General features: G+C 41.7%; 1 protein-coding gene across 1 annotated transcript in view; it reads right to left on the bottom strand.

The window, feature by feature from the left end:
• The window catches only part of IL31RA (interleukin 31 receptor A), a 29,257-nt gene extending 5,787 nt beyond the window's left edge, over positions 1–23,470 (bottom strand). The window contains 9 exon segments of the mRNA XM_029218750.1: positions 3,177–3,317; positions 5,340–5,413; positions 5,415–5,484; positions 6,429–6,530; positions 7,516–7,698; positions 11,955–12,129; positions 12,131–12,172; positions 14,023–14,102; positions 23,395–23,470. Coding sequence (XP_029074583.1) covers positions 3,177–3,317; positions 5,340–5,413; positions 5,415–5,484; positions 6,429–6,530; positions 7,516–7,698; positions 11,955–12,129; positions 12,131–12,172; positions 14,023–14,102; positions 23,395–23,449 — 922 coding nt within the window. The 5' untranslated portion in view covers positions 23,450–23,470.
• Positions 23,471–23,776: the final 306 nt, after the last annotated feature.

Here is a 23,776-nt window from a genome sequence, read left to right as displayed (position 1 = left end):
TTAAACTTAAAAGCTTTTGCACAGCAAAGGAAACCATAAATACGATGAAAAGATAGAACCTTCAGAATGGGAGAAAATATGTGCAAATGAAGCAACAAAGGATTCATCTCCAAAATATATAAACAGCTCATGGAGCTCAATATCAAAAAAACAAACAATCCAATTAAAAAATGGGTGGAAGACCTAAATAGACATTTCACCAAAGAAGACATACAGATGGCCAAGAGGCACATGAAAAGCTGCTCAACATCACTAAGTATTAGAGAAATGCAAATCAAAACTGCAATGAGGTGTCACCTCACACTGGTCAGAATGGCCATCATCAAAAAATCTACAAACAGTAAATGCTGGAGAGGGTGTGGAGAAAAGGGAACCCTCTTGCACTGTTGGTGGGAACATAAATTGATACAGCTACTGTGGAAAACAGTATGGAGGTTCCTTAAAAAACTAAAAATAGAACTAGTATATGACCCAGCAATCCCACTACTGGGAATATACCCTGAGGAAACCATAATGCAAAAGGACACATGTACCTCAATGTTCATTGCAGATCTATTTACAATAGCCAGAACATGGAAACAACCTAAATGTCCAACAACAGATGAAAGGATAAAGATGTGGTACATATATACAATGGAATATCACTCAACCATAAAAAGGTATGAGGTTTTTTTTGTTGTTGTTGTTGTTGTTTACATGATAATATTTATCTTTTATTAGATATATTACATATTCCCAAAAATATATAAAATCTTCCAAGAGAAAATATCAAAACCTATTGATTTCAAGGTAAGCAACATAATCAAAACGAAAGCAAAGGATTTCTTCCAGACAAAGGAATGTGAAAACATTTCAGCACAAATACAACAAAAACATGGGAAGGTAATTACAATGTTTTACATTTTACAGCATTTTGTTTTAATCAGTATTTGTAGAAAACAAGGATGCTGAGTTCTCAAACACTGTAGTTACAACCGCAAATTAAATTTTCAGAAAAAAAAATAAGAGAAAGTAATGAACTACTGAACATCTGCAATAATAAACGTAATAAAACATAAGCAAACAAATATGCCACTGAGATCACAACTGAAGTGTATGATTTTTAGTGTGTGCCAGGGACACTAAATTATTTAATCAGTTCTTGACCACAACCCAAAGCAAAATCATCCTCTCTTCATTTCCCTGATGATTTATTCTAAAAATAAGAAGCAGAAACTTGCTGGTAAAAGAGAATTTCTGCTTTACCTGTGAGCAGCCGGTGGCAACACACACTGAATAAGACCCCAACCAAACATGGGACAGATCCATCTCAAACAACCGGGAGTGGCAAAACCACTATTATTGCAACAAGATTTTTTAATTTCAATTGATCAGAAATTCCAGAACAATTAAGCACACCCGCTTAAACCACAGAACACAGTGAACTCCTATAGGAAGGTTTTATTGGGTATTTGTAGTGAGGTGGATGGACCTAGAGTCTGTCATACAAAGTGAAGTAAGCCAGAGAGAGAAAAACAAATATCGCATATTAATGCATAGATGTGAAATCTAGAAAAATGGTACAGATGAACCTATTTGCAGGGCAGGAATAGAGGTGCAGATGTAGAGAATGGATATATGGACACAGGGTGGGAAGGGGAGGGTGGGACTAACTGGGAGATTAGGACTGACATATATACACTACCATGTGTAAAACAGATAGCTAGCAGGAACATGCACAGGAAGCTCAGCTCGGTGCTCTGTGACGACCTAGATGGGTGGGAATGGGGGGGGTGTGTGGGAGGGAGGTCCAAGAGGGAGGGGAAATAGGTATATATATAGTTGGTTCACTTCATTGTACAGCAGAAACTAACACAACATTGTAAAGCAATTATACTCCAATAAAAAAAAATGAAAAACAAACAAAAGAACCAAGGGTAAGAAACTTCTAGTCTCCAAGGCAGGCTCTTGCCTTCAATCTGACCCATAGAGAAAATTCCATCAGATAATGCAATTTGTGCCTAGTGTTGTGAAAATATAACATGATTTTAAAAGACTTTAAAGAGCAATATCAAAAAGAACTCCCAAAAGACAATGTTAGTCAATAAAAACAGGACATGTTTTCTGTGTAAAAACACGTTTTACTCACATTTTCCAGAACCACAAGCTATTTTTATTCTTTTGGATGTGTGATGATGAACAGGAGAATTTCAAGAATACTCAGACTATTTATAGCTTTTATTGAAAATTTTGCAATGTTCCTTCACTTCTAAGCTTCATTTTTTTTTAAAATGTTAGTATATCCTTAAAATCAAACCTCTGTCATTCAAAGACAGAGATTTCTGTTTCTCCCATTCTATTTCTCTGTTTTCTCCCATTCTCCTTCCTTCTTTCTTCTTCATCTCCCTCTTCAGCCTGTCTTCTTTCCCTCTTGAATATTCCCCATAACCATCGTATGAATCACATTATATTTTACATTATTGTTGTATTTATTCAATTTTTCTTGCTCCCATTTTTTTTTTTTGGCGGTACACGGGCCTCTCACTGTTGTGGCCTCTCCCGTTGCGGAGCACAGGCTCTGGACGCACAGGCTCAGCGGCCATGGCTCACGGGCCCAGCCGCTCCGCGGCATGTGGGATCTTCCCAGACCAGGGCACGAACCTGTGTCCCCTGCATCGGCAGGCAGACTCTCAACCACTGCGCCACCAGGGAAGCCCTCTTGCTCTCATTTTTTAATATAAAAGCTGATTAGTAGAACATATTATACACTGTTTTACTCAAAAAACTCCACAAACAATGAGGTTAAGTGGGCCAATGGTGCTTGATCAACCAAGGCTTTCCCTTGTTTGACACACAGGGACTGGTGACTATGAACTTGGGGATAGCCTTGAGGTGGGAGCTGGTTTGGAGTGACAGTGAAGTTGGCATTCACTTGATCCCTCCTCCCTAAGAAGATTCGGGGCTACCCAGGAAGAAGCAAAATGACCCATCTTTCCAAATTCAGCTCTCAATTTTCCTGCTCTCCCTCCTCCCTCCTCACCCATATGTTTTCCAGGAAGGCCAATGAGTCAGAGAGCAAATGGTTCTTCTCACTTCTCCCTTTCATCTGCCTTCCCCCTGCCTTTGGGAAACATCATCTGTGACTAGCCTAAAGGAAAGGCCAAGGAGACATTCCCAGGGACTGAAGGAGTACTCACTAATTGACAATGTCTTGAAGTTTATCCTGGTGCCACTAGTTCCCCCAGCACTGGTGCTGGCCATGACCTGAACAGTGTAAGAGGTCTTTCGTGTCAGGGACTCCAGGCTATACTGCAAAATGCTGGAGTTGACTGTCTTGACTAAAGGAAAAATATAAAAGTCGAACACCACAGCCAAACCCAAGTGAAAACTGTGCTTTAGTGGCACTGAAATAAAAGCATTGGAACCTGGGCTTCCAAGCTTGGCCACCTCATACCCCAATCTCTCTATTCATGTTCTGATTAAAATCAGCCTATCAAGATGGATCAAAGACCTAAATATAAGAGTTAAATCTATACGACGCTTAGAAAACATAGGATAAATCTATATGTCCTTGAATTTGGCAATGATTTCTTAAATATGACACCAAACACACAAGCAGCAAAAAGGTTAAACTGAACTTCATCAAAATTAAAAGTTGTTGTGCATCAAAAGACACTATCAAGAGAGTGAAAAAACAACTCACAGAATGGGAAAATATTTGCAAATCATATATTTGATAAGGAATCTGTATCCAGAATATGTTAAAAAGAACCCCACAAAACTCTAACAGCTCAACACTGGAAGACAAACAACCCCATTTAAAAATGGCAGGGCTTCCCTGGTGGCGCAGTGGTTGAGAGTCCACCTGCCGATGCAGGGGACACGGGTTCACGCCCGGGTCCGGGAGGATCCCACATGCCGCGGAGCGACTGGGCCCGTGAGCCATGGACGCTGGGCCTGCGCGTCCAGAGCCTGTGCGCCACAACGGGAGAGGCCACAGCAGTGAGAGGCCCGCGTACCACAAAAAAAATAAAAATAAATAAAAATGGCAAAGAGTCTGAAAAGACTTTCTCCAAAGATACACAAATGGCCAAAGAGCAAGTACAAAGATGCTCTACATCATTAGTTACTAAGGAAGTACAAATCAAAACCACATTGAAATAACACTTTACACCCACTAGGATAGCCACACTTTTTTTTTAAATGGAAAATATCCAGTGTTGGTAAGGATATGGAGAAATTACAATTCTCATATATATTGCTGGTAGAAATGTAAATTGGTGTAGCTGCTATGAAAAGAGTTTGGTGGCTCTTAAATAAGTTAAACTAGAATTACCATATGACCCAGCAAGTCTACTCCTAGTAATACACCCCAAGGAATAAAAAGCAGAGATTCAAACAGATAGTTGTACACCAATGTTCACAGCAGCATTAATCACACTGGCTAAAAGATGAAAACAACCCAAATGTCCCACCAGCTGATGAATGGATAAACAAAATGTTTATCCATATAGTAGAAAATTATTTAGCCATGAAAAGGAATGAGGTGCTAATACATGCTAGAACATGGATGAACTTTGAACACATTATGCTAGGTGAAAGAAGCCAGGCAAAAAAAGGCCACATGTTGTATGATTCTGTGTATATGAAATATCCAGAATAGGTAAATCCATAGAAACAGAAAGCAACTTTGTGGTTGCCAGGGACTGTGGGACAAGGGTAAGGTAGTGACTGAATGGGTACAGGGTTTCTATCTGGGGTGGAAATAGGTAGTGGTAATGGTTGCACAACATTATGGATGTACTTAATGCCACTAAATTGTACACTTTCAAATGTTTAAAGTGGTAAGTTTTGTGTTATATGTATTTTACTGTAACAACAACAAATTAGCCTAAATGGGAATCCAAGCCTAGCCCAGAACTTAGGATGTTAGGCAATATTGTAGACGCAAGAAAAAAGCAGTGGACAGTAGGAGTCATGGTAAAGGGTCCCGCACTGAAGTAAGTGCCACCAAACAGGGTCTGTCCCCCTCCAGCGTTTAATCCAGGTTATGCCCCACTCTGGAATAAAGGTCAGGAAGCTCCCAGAAGGCCCACCTGTTCACGGCCTGACAGGCACAAATTATATCAAGCCCTCTGGTTCCTACCGGACTCTCAGGTACAGTCATTTCACTCTCACCTGACTCTAAAAATCTCAAGAGGTGGGTGCCCTTGGCCCCATTTTCAGAGAAGCTCAAAGAAGCTGAGTGATTCCTGCAAGGTGGCAGGGCACCAGCCATGGGAGTCACCCCTATAGCAGGTCTATCCATAGCATCTATCTGGGGCTTGGGGTTCTTTCAACTTGTCTATAAGCTCACTTACAGAATTCCTTTCCATCTTCAGCTTGGTAAAATACGGTACAGTTGTTGATGAAACCATTTCTCTGACTCTTGGGACTCCTTCCATGTAATTGTGACCGTCTCCACACCAATGTTCTCCGCCTTTGTCATGGGACCTGCTGATGGACCTTTATAGGACAGGGAGATAAATAATAAACACCGAATTACACCCCAGCAGATCCTTGCCCCACAAAATCTCTGGCGAGTCCTCAGACTAATCAGTGCTGGGGGTGGGAGGTGGGGGAAGAGTAGGGAACTGACGAGTTGGTTTGTTTGAGAAAATTGTCGTCTAGAATCATCCATCTTGAACAGGAAAGGAAGCAGTGTCCAAGACCAGAGAACAAGACCTCTCACTCTGATTTGGAGCCCAGCTCTTTCATTCATACCTGTAATAGCTATTATCAAACAATTAAAGAGTATGCCTCCATGGGCTACCTCTGAGTGACAGGATATATTTCCTAAGGTTGAATCTGGAAGATGTTAACTTTCAAAAAGATAAAGTCTGAGTGGTTTGCCAATAAAACCCTGGCTTATCACTACACAATTAAAAATAATTTTTTAGCATCTCCAAGTTACGAATAACTCTTAGGGTTCCTAACTTAGTCTTAGCTAAATGTTGTTTCTGCTTACAGCGCTATTTGCACTAAGTTTCTTTGTGACTTTGGGCAAGTTATTTCACCTCTCTGAGCCTCAATTTTCCATTTGTGAGATGAAGGGCTTGGACTTGATGATCTCTAATGTCTACTCCAGCTTTAAAATTCAGTGAATCCAGGGACTTCCCTGGTGGTCCAGTAGTTGAGACTCCACGCTTCCAATGCAGGGGATGCAGGTTCGATCCCTAGTCGGGGAACTAAGATCCCACATGCCACACAGTGCAGCCAAAAAAAAAAATTCAGTGAATCCATACCGTGACCACAACTGGGTCAAACATACATAGCTTACTACGAGCTAAGGTGCAGCACGGATGGGCACTAAAGCAACTGTGAACAAGCTACAGGCCTTCACAGCCTTGTGTAAATGTTGGACAGGTCCCAGTGTTTCCTTTCCTCAACAGAAACTTGTCCATACATACCACCTTCTTTGACATAAGCCTGGATAGAATATGGCTCACCCACTCAATCTTGCAACATTGGATACACAGAGATGTTATAGCACCGGAAAGGTTTTAGTTCATCTGTGGAAAAAGGGGAGGGGGGAGAGAGAGAGAGGGAAGGTTGGGGAGGGAGGGAGACGTAGAGGAAAGGAGAGGGAGAAAGAGAGAGAGAGAGGGGGACAGAGAGAGTGGGAAGAGAGAGAAACAAGCATTAGGTGCAGAGCATGGCATAGAAGAAGGAAAGCTAGACTAAGACTTATGGCCTATGACTTACAGAAGATATTTTATTTTTCTATAGTTTCCACATATGGAAAATAAGGAAGTTAGGTTGGATGGTCTCTAATGTCTATTCCATTTCTAATATTTTAAAATTAATTATTAGAACTAAACCTGCACCACTCTGACAAAATGACAGAGCCACCCAGGAAAGGAGAAGTAAGAGCTCCAGTCTCTCCTCCATCACTGATTTTGTTACATGATTTGGGGGCACTACAGAATAAACTTAACCCTTCTTTCAATAGTGTATCACCCTAGAGAACTCAGGTACCATAAATTGTACCTCTTCTGTCTGCATCCCTACATAAGCATAACTCTTCATGTGGATGCTATTAAGAAATGGTTGGAGAGTAAAGCCTCACTTATGTGTCTTACATGGAGCAGGGGCTTTCTTGAAAAGAAGGCTATTCCCTGTATCAATCACCTGGGGAAGGGGCCTAGATCTTAAACAGGCAACCAGAACTGAAGGAGGTGCCCTGGGTAGGACAGATGGGATACAAACTCTGGTGTTATCCACGTGATCAAGATATCTGGGAAGAGCTCTCTGATGGTGGGTGTCAAGATGGTGTTTTCCACCTGGAAACACACCAGATGCCTGGTCTGATACCTATGGCTTCCTATTCTAGTATTGCTGGGAAATGTCAAGAAGTACACTTCCTTAAGCTTGCCCTAGCTTGTCAAATTCATTACTCACATTTACAGTTTTGAAGCCAAAGTTAAGGATTTAAAAACTGATGAAAATGAAACTGAACCCTACACAGAGGGAATTTGTGGGCTCCGCACTGGCTACCCTGCTGGATTGTCCAGTTCCTGGTCTGAGACACAGATTCCCAGGAAATGGTCGAGGACTCTGTGTCCAAATCTGGGACCCACTCAATCATCCATGTATCTACCTCCAGAACAGAGCTTTGCCACTCCATCACCAGCTGGTCCTGAGTGAAGCAGGTCTGCATGGCCTCGATGCACTGAAATGCTGAAAGGAGAAAAGAGGACTGCTTCACAACACCTAACTCATCCTCCAAATGCACCAACAACATTAACATCCATTCACTGCCCAAAGTGTAAAGAAGGTCAAAGTTCAGGATCCCCACTGCGGCCTTCCCCTATGATACTGTTTTTACTGCTTTTATTGTGTCCCTTTTCCTTACCCTCAATATTTGATGAACTGCCTTCTTCATGTTTTGTTATCTTCCCCAATTTTACCTATTTCCAGCAAAGAATCTTACTAGAAGGTTGATGACTAAGACGACTTACAGGGTAGCTCTCGTGTCTCTGCAAGTCAAAAGGAAAGCAAGCCTGAGACAAAGAATGAATCTCTAAAGGTAGAATTTCAGGCACCTGTAATTCTGTGGCTGGGAAGCTGGAAGATGGTGACCCTAAAATCATACCAGGGTGATGGTTTCAAATTTCAATTGTCTAGGCTGGCGCTATACAACCTGGCTACGGAGTCCTATTCTCAAGGTAGAAAGAATTGTGTCTGTAGCAGAAAGACACATCCATCCAAAGCACCTAGGTGTGGACCAATATGTAAATGACTATGTTTTCTGCAGGCCTAGCAAAAAACGCAGGTGGGGAAACAGTCCGCAGGGTTCCTTTAATAGAAAAGTTGAACATGTGGCTTCAAATCCCTTACCAGGGATTTAATCAAATCAGAGAGCTCCCTTATTGGCAATGTTCTGAACACACAGAAGAGAGGACTATTGGAGGTGTAGGGAAGCAGGGAAAGAGGGCATGAAGGAGTGGGGCTCAGAAGACCACTGCGTGTGGCTCTTTCCTTCATCTACTCCTCACCACCTACAACACACCTGAGCCTACAAAATTGAAATCCACAGGAAGTATGTTTAAATGAACATCAAAGATGGTCCTGGGGCTTCCCTAGTGGCGCAGTGGTTGAGAGTCCGCCTGCCGATGCGGGGGACGCGGGTTCGTGCCCCGGTCCAGGAAGATCCCACATGCCGCGGAGCGGCTGGGCCCATGAGCCAGGTCCGGAGCCTGTGCTCTGCAATGGGAGAGGCCACAACAGTGAGAGGCCCTGTGTACCGAAAACAAACAAACAAACAAAAAAAAAAACGTATAGTCCTGGATGAGGGCAGAAGAGGAGACAGAGTCCCTCAAAATAACAAAAATTCCTCTTGAAGCTGGAAGCCTAGGCAAGGGTAGAGATTTGATGTAGGGGGCCGGGGGGTACTGAATTCCGCTATTTCTATGCAGCAAGCCCCAGTGGGGTGTGTGTATATTTAGGAGCTTCTGTTCCTGAAGGCCACAGTTGGCGGAGCCTTTCCCCAAACCAGGCCTTTATGAGAGACTCCAGCTTCTGGTCTAGAAGTAAGGCCAGAGAATTTGTCTACCTGAAAGGGTAGCTCTGAGGAAGGGCAACTGAGGCATGGGGAAAATGTGAAGCTGGAGCGGGGGCAAGGAGCACAGAGCCAGGAAATCAACCCCACCTGAGCCTTAGGGCTCCTGCTTTCTCCTCCCTGCCCTCCCCTGCTCATAGCCTCTAAGCAGCCTTAGTCGCTGTTCCAGTCAGGCTGAAAGTCTGATTTCACAGCAGTTCACACAAACCAGCAGAACACACACACACTGACCAGTTCAGTGTCACACAGCCAGATTTCTAAGTCACTTTATTAATACCAAGTCCAAGGCTCTGGATAAAGTACATTGTACAAGTTTGGAATATGCAGACCTGGGCTTGAATTCCACTTGAGAGACTCTGAGCAAATTACTAAGCTTTCCTGAATCTCAGCTTCATCAGCTATAAAGTGAATCTAATAGCACCTACCCCATGGGTCATTTCAAGGCTAAAATCAGATTAACCTATACCATCTTAGCACAATGTCTGATATATCCTAATGGACAATATTGGATAATTATACTTACTTAATGATTGTTAAACTTACAATTATTATTATAACTATTTTCCAGTTGACTCTACTTTATTAAACAAAATTCTATAGAGCATTACTTTCTTATATATGTCTAGGACCAGGACCTGTAAAGAGGTCTATATAGGGCCAAATATAAACATTTTAGGTTTTGCAGGCCTCTGTTGCAACTACTCAGATCTGCCATTGTTGCACAAAGGGAGACATAGACGATGTAAAAACGAATAGGTGTGGTTGTGTTCCAATAAAACTTTATTTACAAAAACAGGTGTCAGGCCAGGTTTGACCCACAAGCTATAGTTTGCCTACACTTGGTCTGGAACCATGATAACTGATGATTGTGCCAATACTTGTGACATAAAGCAAATACCTTCAGAATTGGGAAAAATAAAAAACGCTGTGTGAATTTAGCATAATCTTAAAGTGTATTTTATGATATTTTTATAGTTGGTAATCCACGTCTAATAGAAATTCAATTAGTTAGACATTCTGTTAAGAATCACAATAATAATAATTAGCACTAGACAAAGCATTCTATACACAGTCTCATTTAATATTCACAGTAGCCTTATGAGGGAGGTATAACTAAAAGCCCATTTAATAAGTAGCTAAGGTTTAGAGAGGTTAGATAATTTGCCCAATGTTTATGGTATCTAGTGAAAGAGCAAAGATTTGAATCCAGAGCTGCTAGACTCTACAGCCCATGTTTTTATTCCCTACCCTTTCCTGCCTCCCACTACAGGGCCACACCAGGAAACTACGATTACTATTCGTCAGTGCCTCTGTTAACACAGAATGTGTGTTCAGTGACACACACATTTGTCGGAAACTTCATCACCAGGGGTATTGGACAGGCAGGAACTAGGATGCCAGGAACTAAGGGCTGTGGCAAACACTGACTAAAACAATATCAAATACTGACTGTAGCTCAAAACACACACACACGAAATATATATCTAGGAGTTCTAAAATGAGGCAAAAGAAGACATGGGTTAAGTTTAAGAAGAGAAAGAAGAGGGACTTCCCTGGTGGTCCAAGTGGTTAAGAATCTGCCTTCCAATGCAGGGGGTGCGGACTCGATCCCTGGTCAGGGAACTAAGATCCCACATGCCATGGGGCAACTAAGCCAGCACACTGCAACTACTGAGCCTGCGCACTTTGGAGCCTGCTCACTCGCTACAACTAGAGAGAAGCCCGTGCACCGCAATGAAGAGCCCACGTGCCACGACGAAAGATCCCACGTGCCTCAACTAAGACCCAACATAGCCAAAAACAGATAAATAAATATTTAAAAATTTAAAAATAAATAAAAATAAAAACTACTATGATTAAAAAAAAGAAGAGAAAGAAGAAAGCACAGGCAGACAAGTCTAGCGCTGGTAGTGTAAATGCCTGATATAATTCTAGATCTAAGCAAACAGAGCGAGATGGAGAATTGGAGAGTGCATTCCCTAGCTATGGTGTGTTTCAACAAATAGTTACTGAGCGTCTTTTCTATGCCAACTGCTGTGTTTATTCTAGATTTTGGAAATGGAGGAGGAGGAGGAGAGGAGGACCAGGAGGAGAAAGAAAATGAGAAGAAGAGACCAAAAAGAAAAGTCTCTGCTCTTGTGGAACTTGCATCCTATTGATGGAGAGATAGGTAATAATCAAAATAAATGAGAAAATCTATAGAATGAGGAATAGTAAGATCTATAGAGAAAAATAAAGCAGGGAAGAGGGAATCCATTGCTTGCAATTCCTTGACTAAGACTCAAAGAAGCTATTTTATTCCAAAACAGAATACAAAATATGAGTTTACCTGGGAGCAGTAACATTCCTAAAATTACTTAATTAAAGGTGTAACGAGCAATTTATTGGAAAGTATAAACATTAGAAATTTCCCTAACTTGATAGTCAAATGGAAAGGAGAAAAGGAAGAAAACAGGAGTGAGCAAACCACGCCTGGGTTGCAGTCAATCCTGTGACGGGAAGATTTCAAAAGAGAGGTTTCAGCCACTGAGGATAAATGTGGCAGATCTGACAGATTTTTATGACTTAACCCAGCTTACACTGACTCAGAACAAAATAAATACAGGCTGCATGTAGAACTTCTAGGCTCATGACTTTGTATCATATGATTTATGAAGTCTCTGATTTTCAACACAGGCTTTGTTCCAAAGGAACTTTATTTCAAGAGGTTCGTGAATTACTCAAAGATTATGATCGCTCCCCCATAACCTAAAAAGTCCTCACTTCAGAATCATTTTGACTCTAGAGAAACAGCAGCCTCTGAAAGGACAGGGAGTACTCCTTGGACATTTGGATGGGGTCAGGCATCTAAGTAAGAAGTTTATGTTATACTTACACTTTTCATCAATAGCTGGAATCCTAAGCGTGGCCACTGGAGACTCCCCAAGAGAATTGTAAGAAATCACATATACCCGGTAGGTCTTGCCTCCCAGATACAATTTAAGCTGCTGGTTAGTGGTGTTCATTGTCTCTGTGAGGTTAGTGCTGTTTTCTGGAAAATACCATATGTTGGTAGCCTAGAGTTTTCTCCAGGACCAGGGCTCCTTTTGCCTTCTGAACACAGAGGAAACAAAATTTATTGCCAAAAGCAAAGAAAGAAAGGCATTGAGACAGTCATAAATGGTGGGAATCGGGTTGGGAGGTAATATCAACTATAAGGTGCTAAACTACAATCAGGTAATTACCCTTCCAGGATGCATAACATACCCTGTGCCAGTAACAGCTTTATTGAGATATAATTCACACACCAGAAAATTCACCTTTTTGAAGTGTACAATTCATTGGCTTTTAGTATATTCACAGAGTTGTGTAACCATCACCACTATCTAATTTTAGTCCATTCTTTTTTAAGCAGCTCTAATTCATAGAAAACTCTCCTATTGAAGCAAAAGGAAGACCAGCCCCCAGGCGAGGGGAAGGAGGGCATTGAAGTCCATCTCACCTACTTCACAGGTTGGCCTACTTGACCCACGTGGGTCTGGCCTCACGCGGTATGTGCCACTGTTTACTTTCCTACCTCAAAAATATGTTGACAGGGCTTCTCTGGTGATGCAGTGGTTAAGAATCCACCTGCTAATGCAGGGGACACGGGTTCGATCCTTGGTCCGGGAAGATCCCACATGCCACGGAGCAACTAAGTCTGTGGCCACAACTACTGAGCCTGCTTTCTAGAGCCTGTGAGCCACAACTACTGAAGCCCATGCGCCTAGAGCCCATGCTCCACAACAAGAGAAGCCACAGCAATGAGAAGCCCACGCACCACAACAAAGAGTAGCCCCCACTCACCGCAATTAGAGAAAGCCTGTGTGCAGCAATGAAGACCCAATGCAGCCAAAAATAGATAAATAAAAATAAAATCTATATAAAAAAATACGTTGACAGAATCATTCGTTTCCACACTTGATAACTGAGAAAGAACCCACAACATCTGGCATTGATTCTCAAAGATTTCCCAATGCCACTGGCTATGCTTTCCCTTGCCTGCTGCCTCTGAGGGTGCCCCTCAGCCCTTGGGGTGGGAAGGGAAAGGAGAAAGGTAGAAGAATGCTCCAACCCTGAAGTGATTGGGATTGGAATGTCATTTGGAAAAACAGGGTGATTTCTCCATTTTCAAAAGGATTTTAAACTTGCCTGAACTTGAGCAAGTATGAGATAACCCGATGAGTATTACCTGAGAATTCTGGAGACACACCAAAGAGTTTTGGCATCTCATTGCTCTCCTCCCTCTCTTCTTTCCCCCACCTCCCTACCTCCTCTCTCCTATTTCCTGGCTGCTTTTTCCCTCTGTTTGCCCTTTTCCTTTCCTGCTTCTTCCCCTCCTTTTCTGTCCTTTTTCTTACCATCTCCTCTCATCTCTTCCTGCTCGCTCATCTCCTCTGCATTACCCACCTGGCTCCTCCTTTGTTCCTCACTCCCCGGCCTCCATCCTACAAAGGACGCTTCTTCTATCCTTGCACCCCACTATCCCAGTACTCAGGAAGTCACTTGTGCAGTATATGTTGGCAGTAACTTCAGGACACACCAGTAAGCTCACCGCAAGTCAGTGCTCTTCTCCACTGTGGCGGTGGGGCTATATATTACATTGCCTTCTAGTGGAGGCCAGCCAGTGACAGTCTTCTCCAGAAGGTCAAGGTGCCTCCTGCACTTACACTTTGTACCTGCCCCAAATGTTAACATTTCAGACCAAATAAGAGGGGCCAGGGTCTGTAATTCACATTTAGGCCATCTACAAAATGACTTATAGGGCTTTTTGGAGATGGGAAACGGTTGTGAGATTTGGGGCATCAAAGCCTCTAGGGAAGGAAATTAAGGAGGTAAAATGCCAATAATCACAGTTCTTAGAGGTGTAAGAGACCAAGGCTTTTAAACAGAAACTGTAAATAAATAACCCAGAGGGAGGTCACCTTCCACAGCAACTGCACTGGCCTTCTTCCATCCACCTCGGCTAGTCCCAGGACTCGCCACAGATCCAGGCCATGTGGAGCTGGAAGGAACAAGAGTGAGGTGCTCAACACAGACTGGAGGCAATTGCAGCAGTAGATGGTGACATGAGCTAGGCTGCCTGTTTAGAAAATGCAGTTGGAAAGGATTTGCTCGAGGGAGGCAGCAGGAGTGAGGGGCAGAGTGGCGGGATGGCAACATTGCAATGATGTCTTCATTTCGTGACTGAAGGACTGGAATCAACCAAAGGTCAAAAGTAACTAGCAATCTATAAAATCAGTATCCTATATATAAATCATTCCTCCCCTCCCAATGAAAACACTGGGATTTTCTTGTGTTAGAACACTACTGTAATGTGGTGCAAAGCTTTGTACTTTGTGAAAAAATAAAATCTCAATTATTTAGTGCAAAAGTAAAAATAAAATAATAAAATTTCCCTTGGATCTGATGACTAAAGGTAATGTAAAATAAAACTACAATAGACCCCATCATAATATAATTTATCATTCAAATCTGGATTGGAATGTGACATCTCATATCCTCTAAGATATAACATTCACATATATTAAAGCTGGGAATGACATAGATAACTGATAAAGAGATTATATAGAGAGGAACCAAGATGGCGGAGCAGAAGGACATGCTTTCACTCCCTCTTGCGAGAGCACTGGAATCACAACTAGCTGCTGGACAAGCATCGACAGGAAGAAACGGGAACTCACCAAATAAGATACCCCACATCCAAAGACAAAGGAGAAGCCACAAAGAGATGGTAGGAGGGGCGCAATCACAGTAAAATCAAATCCCATAACTGCTGGGTGGGTGAATCACAGACTGGAGAACACTTATACCACAGAAGTCCACCCACTGGAGTGAAGGTTCGGAGCCCCACGTCAGGCTTCTGAACCTGGGGGTCTGGCAACAGGAGGAGGAATTCCTAGAGAATCAGACTTTGAAGGCTAGCAGGATTTGATTGCAAGACTTTGACAGGACTGGGAGAAACGGAGACTCCACTACTGGAAGGCACACAGAAAGTAGTGTGTGCATCGGGACCCGGGGGAAGGAGCAGTGATCCCAGGGGAGACTGAACCTGACCTACCTGCTAGTGTTGGAGGGTCTCCTGCAGAGGCAGGGGGTGGCTGTGGCTCACCGTGGGGACAAGGACACTGACAGCAGAAGTTCTGGGAAGCACTCCTTGGTGTGAGCTCTTCCAGAGTCTGTCATTAGCCCCACCAAAGAGCCCAAGTAGGCTCCACTGTTGGGTTGCCTCAGACCAAACAACCAACAGGGAGGGAACCCAGCCCCACCGATCAGCAGAGAAGCAGACTGAAGTTTTACGGAGCTCTGCCCACCAGAGCAACAGTCAGCTCTACCCACCACCAGTTCCTCCCATCAGGAAACTTACACAAGGCTCTTAGATAGCCTCATCCACCAGGGGGCAGAGAGCAGAAGCAAGAACACCTACAATCCTGCAGCCTGCAGAACAAAAACCACATTCACAGAAAGATAGACAAGATGAAAAGGCAGGGGGCTATGTACCAGATGAAGGGACAAGATAAAACCCCAGAAAAACAACTAAATGAAGTAGAGATAAGCAACCTTCCAGAAAAAGAATTCAGAATAATGATAGTGAAGATGATCCAGGACCTCGGAAAATAAATGGAGGCAAAGATCGAGAAGATGCAAGAAATGTTTAACAAAGACCTAGAAGAATTAAAGAACAAACAGAGAAGAACAATACAATAACTGAAATGAAAATTACACTATAAGGAATCAATAGCAGAATAACTGAGGCAGAAGAACGGATAAGTAACATGGAAGACAGAATGGGGGAATTCACTACTGCAGAACAGAATAAAGAAAAATGAATGAAAAGAAATGAAGACAGCCTAAGAGACCTCTGGGGCAACATTAAATGCAACAACATTTGCATTATAGGGGTCCCAGAAGGAGAAGAGAGAGAGAAAGGACCAGAAAAAATATTTGAAGAGATTATAATCAAAAACTTCCCCAACATGGGAAAGGAAATAGCCACCCAAGTCCAGGAAGCACAGAGAGTCCCGTACAGGATAAAACCAAGGAGAAACACGCTGAGACACATAGTAATCAAATTGGCAAAAATTAAATACCAAGAAAAATTATTGAAAGCAGCAAGGGAAAAATGACAAATAACATACAAGGGAACTCCCATAAGGTTAACAGCTGATTTCTCAGCAGAAACTCTACAAGCCAGAAGGGAGTGGCATGATATACTTAAAGTGATGAAATGGAAAAACCTACAACCAAGATTACTCTAACCAGCAAGGATCTCATCCAGGTTCGATGGAGAAATCAGAAGTTTTACAGACAAGCAAAAGCTAAGAGAATTCAGCACCAGCAAACCAGCTCTACAACAAATGCTAAAGGAACTTCTCTAAGTGGGAAACACAAGAGAAGAAAAGGACCTACAAAAACAAACCCAAAGTGATTAAGAAAATGGTAATAGGAACATACATATTGATAATTACCTTAAACGTGAATCGATTAAATGCTCCAACCAAAAGACACAGGCTTACTGAATGGATACATAAACAAGACCCATATATATGCTGTCTACAAGAGACCCACTTCAGACCTAGGGACACATTCAGACTGAAAGTGAGGGGATGGAAAAAGATATAACATGAAAATGGAAATCAAAAGAAAGCTGGAGTACCAATACTCTTATCAGATAAAATAGACTTTAAAATAAAGAATGTTACAAGAGACAAGGAAGGACACTACATAATGATCAAGGGATCAATCAAAGAAGATATAACAATTATAACTATATATGCACCCAATATAGCAGCACCTCAATACATAAGGCAACTGCTAACAGCTATAAAAGAGGAAATCGACAGTAACACAATAATAGTGGGGGACTTTAACACCTCACTTACACCAATGGACAGATCATCCAAAATGAAAATAAATAAGGACACAGAAGCTTTAAATGACACAATAGACCAGACAGATTTAATTGATATTTATAGGACATTTCATCCAAAAACAAGAGATTACACTTTCTTCTCAACTGCGCACGGAACATTCTCCAGGATAGATCACATCTTGGGTCACAAAGCAAGCCTCGGTAAATTTTAAAAAATTGAAATCATATCAAGCATCTTTTCTGACCACAATGCTATGAGATTAGAAATCAATTAAGGGGAAAAAAAGCAAAAACCACAAACACATGGAGGCTAAACAATACGTTACTGAAGAACCAAGCGATCACTGAAGAAATCAAAGAGGAAATCAAAAAATTCATAGAGACAAATGACAATGAAAACACGACAATCCAAAACCTATGGGATGCAGCAAAAGCAGTTCTAAGAGGGAAGCTGATAGCTATACAGGCCTACCTCAAGAAACAAGAAAAATCTCAAATAAACAATCTAACCTTATATCTAAAGGAACTAGAGAAAGAAGAACAAACAAAACCCAAAGTTAGCAGAAGGAAAGAAATCATAAAGATCAGAGCAGAAATAAATGAAATAGAAACAAAGAAAACAGTAGCAAAGATCAATAAAACTAAAAGCTGGTTCTTTGAGAAGATAGATAAAACTGATAAACCATTAGGCAGTCTCATCAAGCAAAAGAGGGAGAGGACTCAAATCAATAAAATTAGAAATGAAAAAGGAGAAGTTATAACAGACACCGCAGAAATACAAAGCATCCTAAGAGAATACTACAAGCAACTCTATGCCAATAAAATGGACAACCAGGAAGAAATGGACAAGTTCTTAGAAAAGCACAGCTTTCCTAGACTGAACCAGGAAGAAACAGAAAATATGACCAGACCAATCACAAGCAGTGAAATTGAAACTGTGATTAAAAATATTCCAACAAACAAAAGCCCAGGACCAGATGGCTGCACAGGCGAATTCTATCAAACATTTACAGAAGAGCTAACACCTAACCTTCTCACACTCTTCCAAAATATAGCAGAGGGAGGAACACTTCCAAACTCATTCCATGAGGCCACCATTACCCTGATACCAAAGAAATAAAACTACAGGCCAATATTATTGATGAACATAGATGCAAAACTCCTCAACAAAATACTAGCAAACAGAATCCAGCAGCATATGAACAGGATCACACACCATGATCAACTGGGTTTTACCCCAGGAATGCAAGGAAACTTCAATATATGCAAATCAATCAATGTGATACACCATATTAACAAACTGAAGGATAAAAACCATATGAGCATCTCAATAGATGCAGAAAAAGCTTTTGACAAAATTCAACACCAATTTATGATTTAAAAAATTCTCCAGAAAGTAGGCATAGAGGGAACCTACCTCAACATAATAAAGGCCATATATGACAAACCCACAGCCAACATCATTCTCAGTGGTGAAAAACTGAAACCATTTCCACTAAGACCAGGAACAACACAAGGTTGCCATTCCCACCATTATTATTCAACATAGTTTTGGAAGCTCTAGCCACAGCAATTAGAGAAGAAAAAGAAATAAAAGGAATCCAAGTTGGAAAAGAAGTAAAACGGTCACTGTTTGCAGATGACATGATACTATACATAGAGAATCCTAAAGATGCCACCAGAAAACTACTAGAGCTAATCAACGAATTTGGTAAAGTAGCAGGATACAAAATTAATGTACAGAAACCTCTTGCATTCCTATACACTAATGATGAAAAATGTGAAAGAGAAATTAAGGAAACACTCCCATTTACTATCGAAACAAAAAGACTAAAATACCTAGGAATAAACCTACCTAAGGAGACAAAAGACCTGTATGCAGAAAATTATAAGACACTGATGAAAGAAATTAAACATGATACAAAGAGATGGAGAGATATACCATATTCTTGGATTAGAAGAATCAACATTGTGAAAATGACTATACTACCCAAAGCAATCTACAGATTCAATGCAATCCCTATAAAACTACCAATGGGATTTTTCACAGAACTAGAACAAAAAATTTCACAATTTGTATGGAAACACAAAAGACCCCGAATAGCCAAAGCAATCTTGAGAACAAAAAACAGAGCTGGAGGAATCAGGCTGCCTGACTTCAGACTATACTACAAAGCTACAGTAATCAAGACAGTATGGTACTGGCACAATAAAAGAAACATGCATCAATGGAACAGGATAGAAAGCCCAGACATAAACCCATGCACATATGGTCACCTTTTCTTTGATAAAGGAGGCAAGAACATACAATGGAGAAAAGACAGCCTCTTCAATAAGTGGTGCTGGGAAAACTGGACAGCTACATGTAAAAGAATGAAATTAGAACACTCCATAACACCATACACGGGCTTCCCTGGTGGCTCAGTGGTTAAGAGTCCGCCTGCCGATACAGGGGACATGGGTTCGTGCCCCAGTCCCGGAAGATCGCACATGCCGCGGAGCGGCTGTGCCCGTGAGCCATGGCCGCTGAGCCTGCGTGTCCGGAGCCTGTTGCTCCGCAATGGGAGAGGTCACAACAGTGAGAGGCCTGCGTACCGCAAAACAAACAAACAAACAAAAAAAAAACATAACACCATACACAAAAATAAACTCAAAATGGATTAAAGACCTAAATGCAAGGCCAGACACTATAAAAGTCTTAGAGGAAAACATAGGCAGAACGCTCTACGACATAAATCACAGCAAGATCCTTTTTGACCCCCCTTCTAGAGAAAGGGAAATAAAAACAAAAGTAAACAAATGGGACCTAATGAAACTTAAAAGCTTTTGCACAGCAAAGAAAACCATAAACAAGACGACTCAGAATGGGAGAAAATATTTGCTAACGAAGCAACTGACAAGGATTCAACTCCAAAATATACAAGCAGCTCACACAGCTCAATATCAAAAAAACAAAAAGCCCAATCCAAAAATGGGCAGAAGACCTAAATAGACATTTCTCCAAAGAAGATATACAGATTGCCAACAAACACATGAAAGGATGCTCAACATCACTAATCATTAGAGAAATGAAAATCAAAACTACAATGAGGTGTCACCTCACACCAGTCAGAATGGCCATCATCAAAAAATCTACAAATAATAAAAGCTGGAGAGAGTTGGAGAAAAGGGAACCCTCTTGCACTGTTGGTGGGAATGTAAGTTGATACAGCCACTATGGAGAACAGTATGGAGGTTCCTTAAGAAACTAAAAATAGAACTACCAAATGACCCAGCAATCTCACTACTGGGCATATACCCCAAGAAAACCATAATTCAAGAAGAGTCATGTACCACAATGTTCATTGCAGCTCTATTTACGATAGTCAGGACATGGAAGCAACCTAAGTGTCCATCGCCAGATGAATGGATAAAGAAGATGTGGCACATATCTGAGTAATGGAATGTTACTCAGCCATAAAAAGAAATGAAATTGAGTTATTTGTAGTGAGGTGGATGGACCTAGAGTCTGTCATACAGAGTGAAGTAAGTCAGAAAGAGAAAAACAAATGCTGTATGCCAATGCATATATATGGAATCTTAAAAAAAAAAAGAAAAAAGAAAAAAACGGTTCTGAAGAACCTAGCGGCAGGACAGGAATAAAGACGAAGACGTAGAGAATGGACTTGAGGACACAGGGAAGGGGAAGGGGAAGCTGGGACGAAGTGAGAGAGTAGCACTGACATGTATACACTACCAAATGTAAAATAGATAGCTAGTGGGAAGCAGCTGCATTGCACAGGCAGATCAGCTCGGTGCTTTTTTACCACCCAGAGGGGTGATATAGGGAGGGTGGGTGGGAGATGCAAGAGGGAGGGGATATGGGGACATATGTATACATATAGCTGATTCACTTTGTTATACAGCAGAAACTAACACAACAATAATTGTAAAGCAATTATACTCCAATAAAGATGTTAAAAAAAACAACAGGGGGCTTCCCTGGTGGCACAGTGGTTAAGAGTCCACCTGCCGATGCAGGGGACACGGGTTCGTGCCCTGGTCCGGGAAGATCCCACATACCGCGGAGCGGCCGGCCCCTTGAGCCATGGCCGCTGAGCCTGTGCGTCCGGAGCCTGTGCTCCACAACGGGAGAGGCCACAACAGTGAGAGGCCCGCGTACAGCAGAAAAAAAAACAATAAAAAAAAACAAAAACAGGAGTACTGGCAGTACTCCTCAAGACTGCCAAGGTCATGAGAAATAAGGGAAAACTAAAAAACTGTCACCGACCAGAAGTGACTAAGGAGACATGACAGTTCAATGCAGTATGCTACCCTGAATTAGATCCCAGAACAGAAAGAGAACATTAAGGAAAAACTAGTGAAATCCAAATAAAGTCTGGAATTTACTTGATAGTCGGGTGCTAGTATCAGTTTCTTAGTTTCGTCAAATACACTATGGTATTATAAAATAGTAACAATGAGGGAAACTGGATGAGGGGTATATAAGAATTCTCTACACTATGTTCACAATATTTGTGTAAATTTAAAATTAAAACAGAATGTTTGTTTTTTAAACATGGACAACTGAAGTCTAGATTTGCCCCTCTCACACATCTATCCTTCTCCCCTTCTTAAGAAAAAACATATAACCATATTTCTACATTTCTAGAAATAACTATTTCCCCTATTTTTAGAAATAAGGAGAAATAGTCATAACTTTCCTGTAAGAAAGATAAGGATAATGTTCTTGCTTATCAGAGAATTTCCCACATGCAAAAGGAATATTTTTCAAAATTAAAAAGCTGTTCTTGATCTCCCTTCTTCCCGCTATGCTCGTTATCACTTCGGTACTGTTGTAAAGTTAGTGTTTGTTCTGAAAAATGTCTTGAAATAAAAGAAGGGCAAGGCTGAGACCAAGCGAAGAATAGTCTAGAAGGGAAGTAGTGTGGAAATTGGAGTCAGTTATGTAGGAAATTATTAAGTGAAACATGGCAAGAGAAGACAAAGATCTAAGATCGAAAAAGACAAGTCGAGGGGAACGGTGTCATGATCCTCATCACCAGAACTTTAAATTGGATTAACTGGGAGCAACTGTTGATTTCTGAGGTGGCCAAAAGAGGCTGAATGAGACAGAGAGACACAGGCCTACCTGCCTGTATTATCTACAAAGCTCTGGAGTGCCACATGTGTAACTCCAGGGAGCTGCAGGGCAGGCCAGGCCAGGACAGAGGTCTGGAAGACATTCTCATTATCTCCAGATCACAACTGCCTTCTGGGTGACTCCCAATGACTACATGTTATGGGCTGAATTATGTCCCTCCCCTCAAAACTCACATCTCTCTGCCAGTACCTCAGAAGGTGACTACATTTGGAAATAGGGCATTTAAGGAGGTATTAATTAAAATGAGGCCATTAAAGTGGGCCCTAATTCAATCTGACTGGTATCCTTATAAGGGGAGATTAAGATACACAGACGGATGACCATGTGAAGAGGCAGCAAGAGGATGGTTATCCATAAGCCAAGGAGAGAGGTGTCAGAGAAAATCAACTCTGTAGGCACCCTGACATTGGACTTCCAGTCTCCACAACCGTGAGAAAATAAACTTCTGTTGCTCAGGCCACCCAGTCTGTGGTATTTTGTTATGGCAGCCTCAGCAGACTAGTATGTATACTACATGTCTTCTCTACTTCCCCAGTGCCCAATCCCCACTTCTTTAAATCTGGTCTTAATTTTTTTTTTTACCATAATATGTGATCAAAGTAATACATCTTAGACCTGCAAGGTGTTGTATGGGTATTAGGCCCATAGTTTTGAGTTGGACCATTGTAGGTATATGGTGTTTCATTTCCCTTTTTATCCTTGAAATTTACGGCAAATGGTGTGAAATGGTATTTTTGTATGTGTGCGTCTTATATGAAACCAATGCACTTAACACAGAAATTATCAAGGTAAGCACCAACCATTACTCTAAAACAGTGAATCTTAATCTTTTTTGGGGGGGAGGGGCGGGCGGTACGCGGGCCTCTCACTGCTGCGGCCTCTCCCGTTGCGGAGCACAGGTTCCAGACGCACAGGCCCAGCGGCCACGGGCCCAGCCGCTCTGCGGCATTTGGGATCCTCCCGGACCAGGGCACGAACCTGCGTCCCCTGCATCGGCAGGCGGACTCTCAACCACTGAGCCACCAGGGAAGCCCAAATCTTGATCTTTTGGAGGGTTGTAGCTCCCCTTGAAAATATGATCTTGCAAAATCTGCACATGCATAAATATATATCAGCATGCATACAGACCCCCACGCAAATTCAGGGAGCCCACAAATCCCCCAGTGTCCATCCATGTGTGCCTATATCTAGGTGTCGTCCCTTTGTTCTCAAGTTAACAATTCTTATCCAAAGAACGCAAAAAGAATCACATAATCCATAAAAGGGCACAGGCTGACCTACCTGCCAGGCCAAATTTGCAGAGTAGAGGGAGCATCCACAGTGTCCAGCCCCACATTGTCCCCAAGTTAATGCAGGGAGGCTGGGAAGAAAACTGAAAATATCATCAGTCAAGAATGAGGTTGCTTCCTATCTCTTTTCAACAACTCTATTTCCAGTGACAAATAGATTCTGGGAATTTTGAGGAAAGGTATTTTATTTTATATATTTTATATTACATTTTATTTTGTTTTATTTATTTATTTGGTTATCATCACCCAGATCCCTTCATAATTACTCCATTAACCCCAGTCAACATTTTATTTCGTCCACAAGTCATTCTACTATATATTAGAGGAAGTGCACCAGCCACCAAGAATATACTCCAGAAAGAGTACAGTCCTCC

The sequence above is a fragment of the Monodon monoceros genome, unplaced genomic scaffold, assembly GCF_005190385.1.
Source record: "Monodon monoceros isolate NGI ecotype Baffin Bay Population unplaced genomic scaffold, NGI_Narwhal_1 Super_Scaffold_12, whole genome shotgun sequence".
NCBI lineage: Eukaryota > Metazoa > Chordata > Mammalia > Artiodactyla > Monodontidae > Monodon > Monodon monoceros.
The sequence above is the reverse complement of the archived record's forward strand: the minus strand, read 5'-3'. Positions and strand labels throughout refer to the sequence as shown.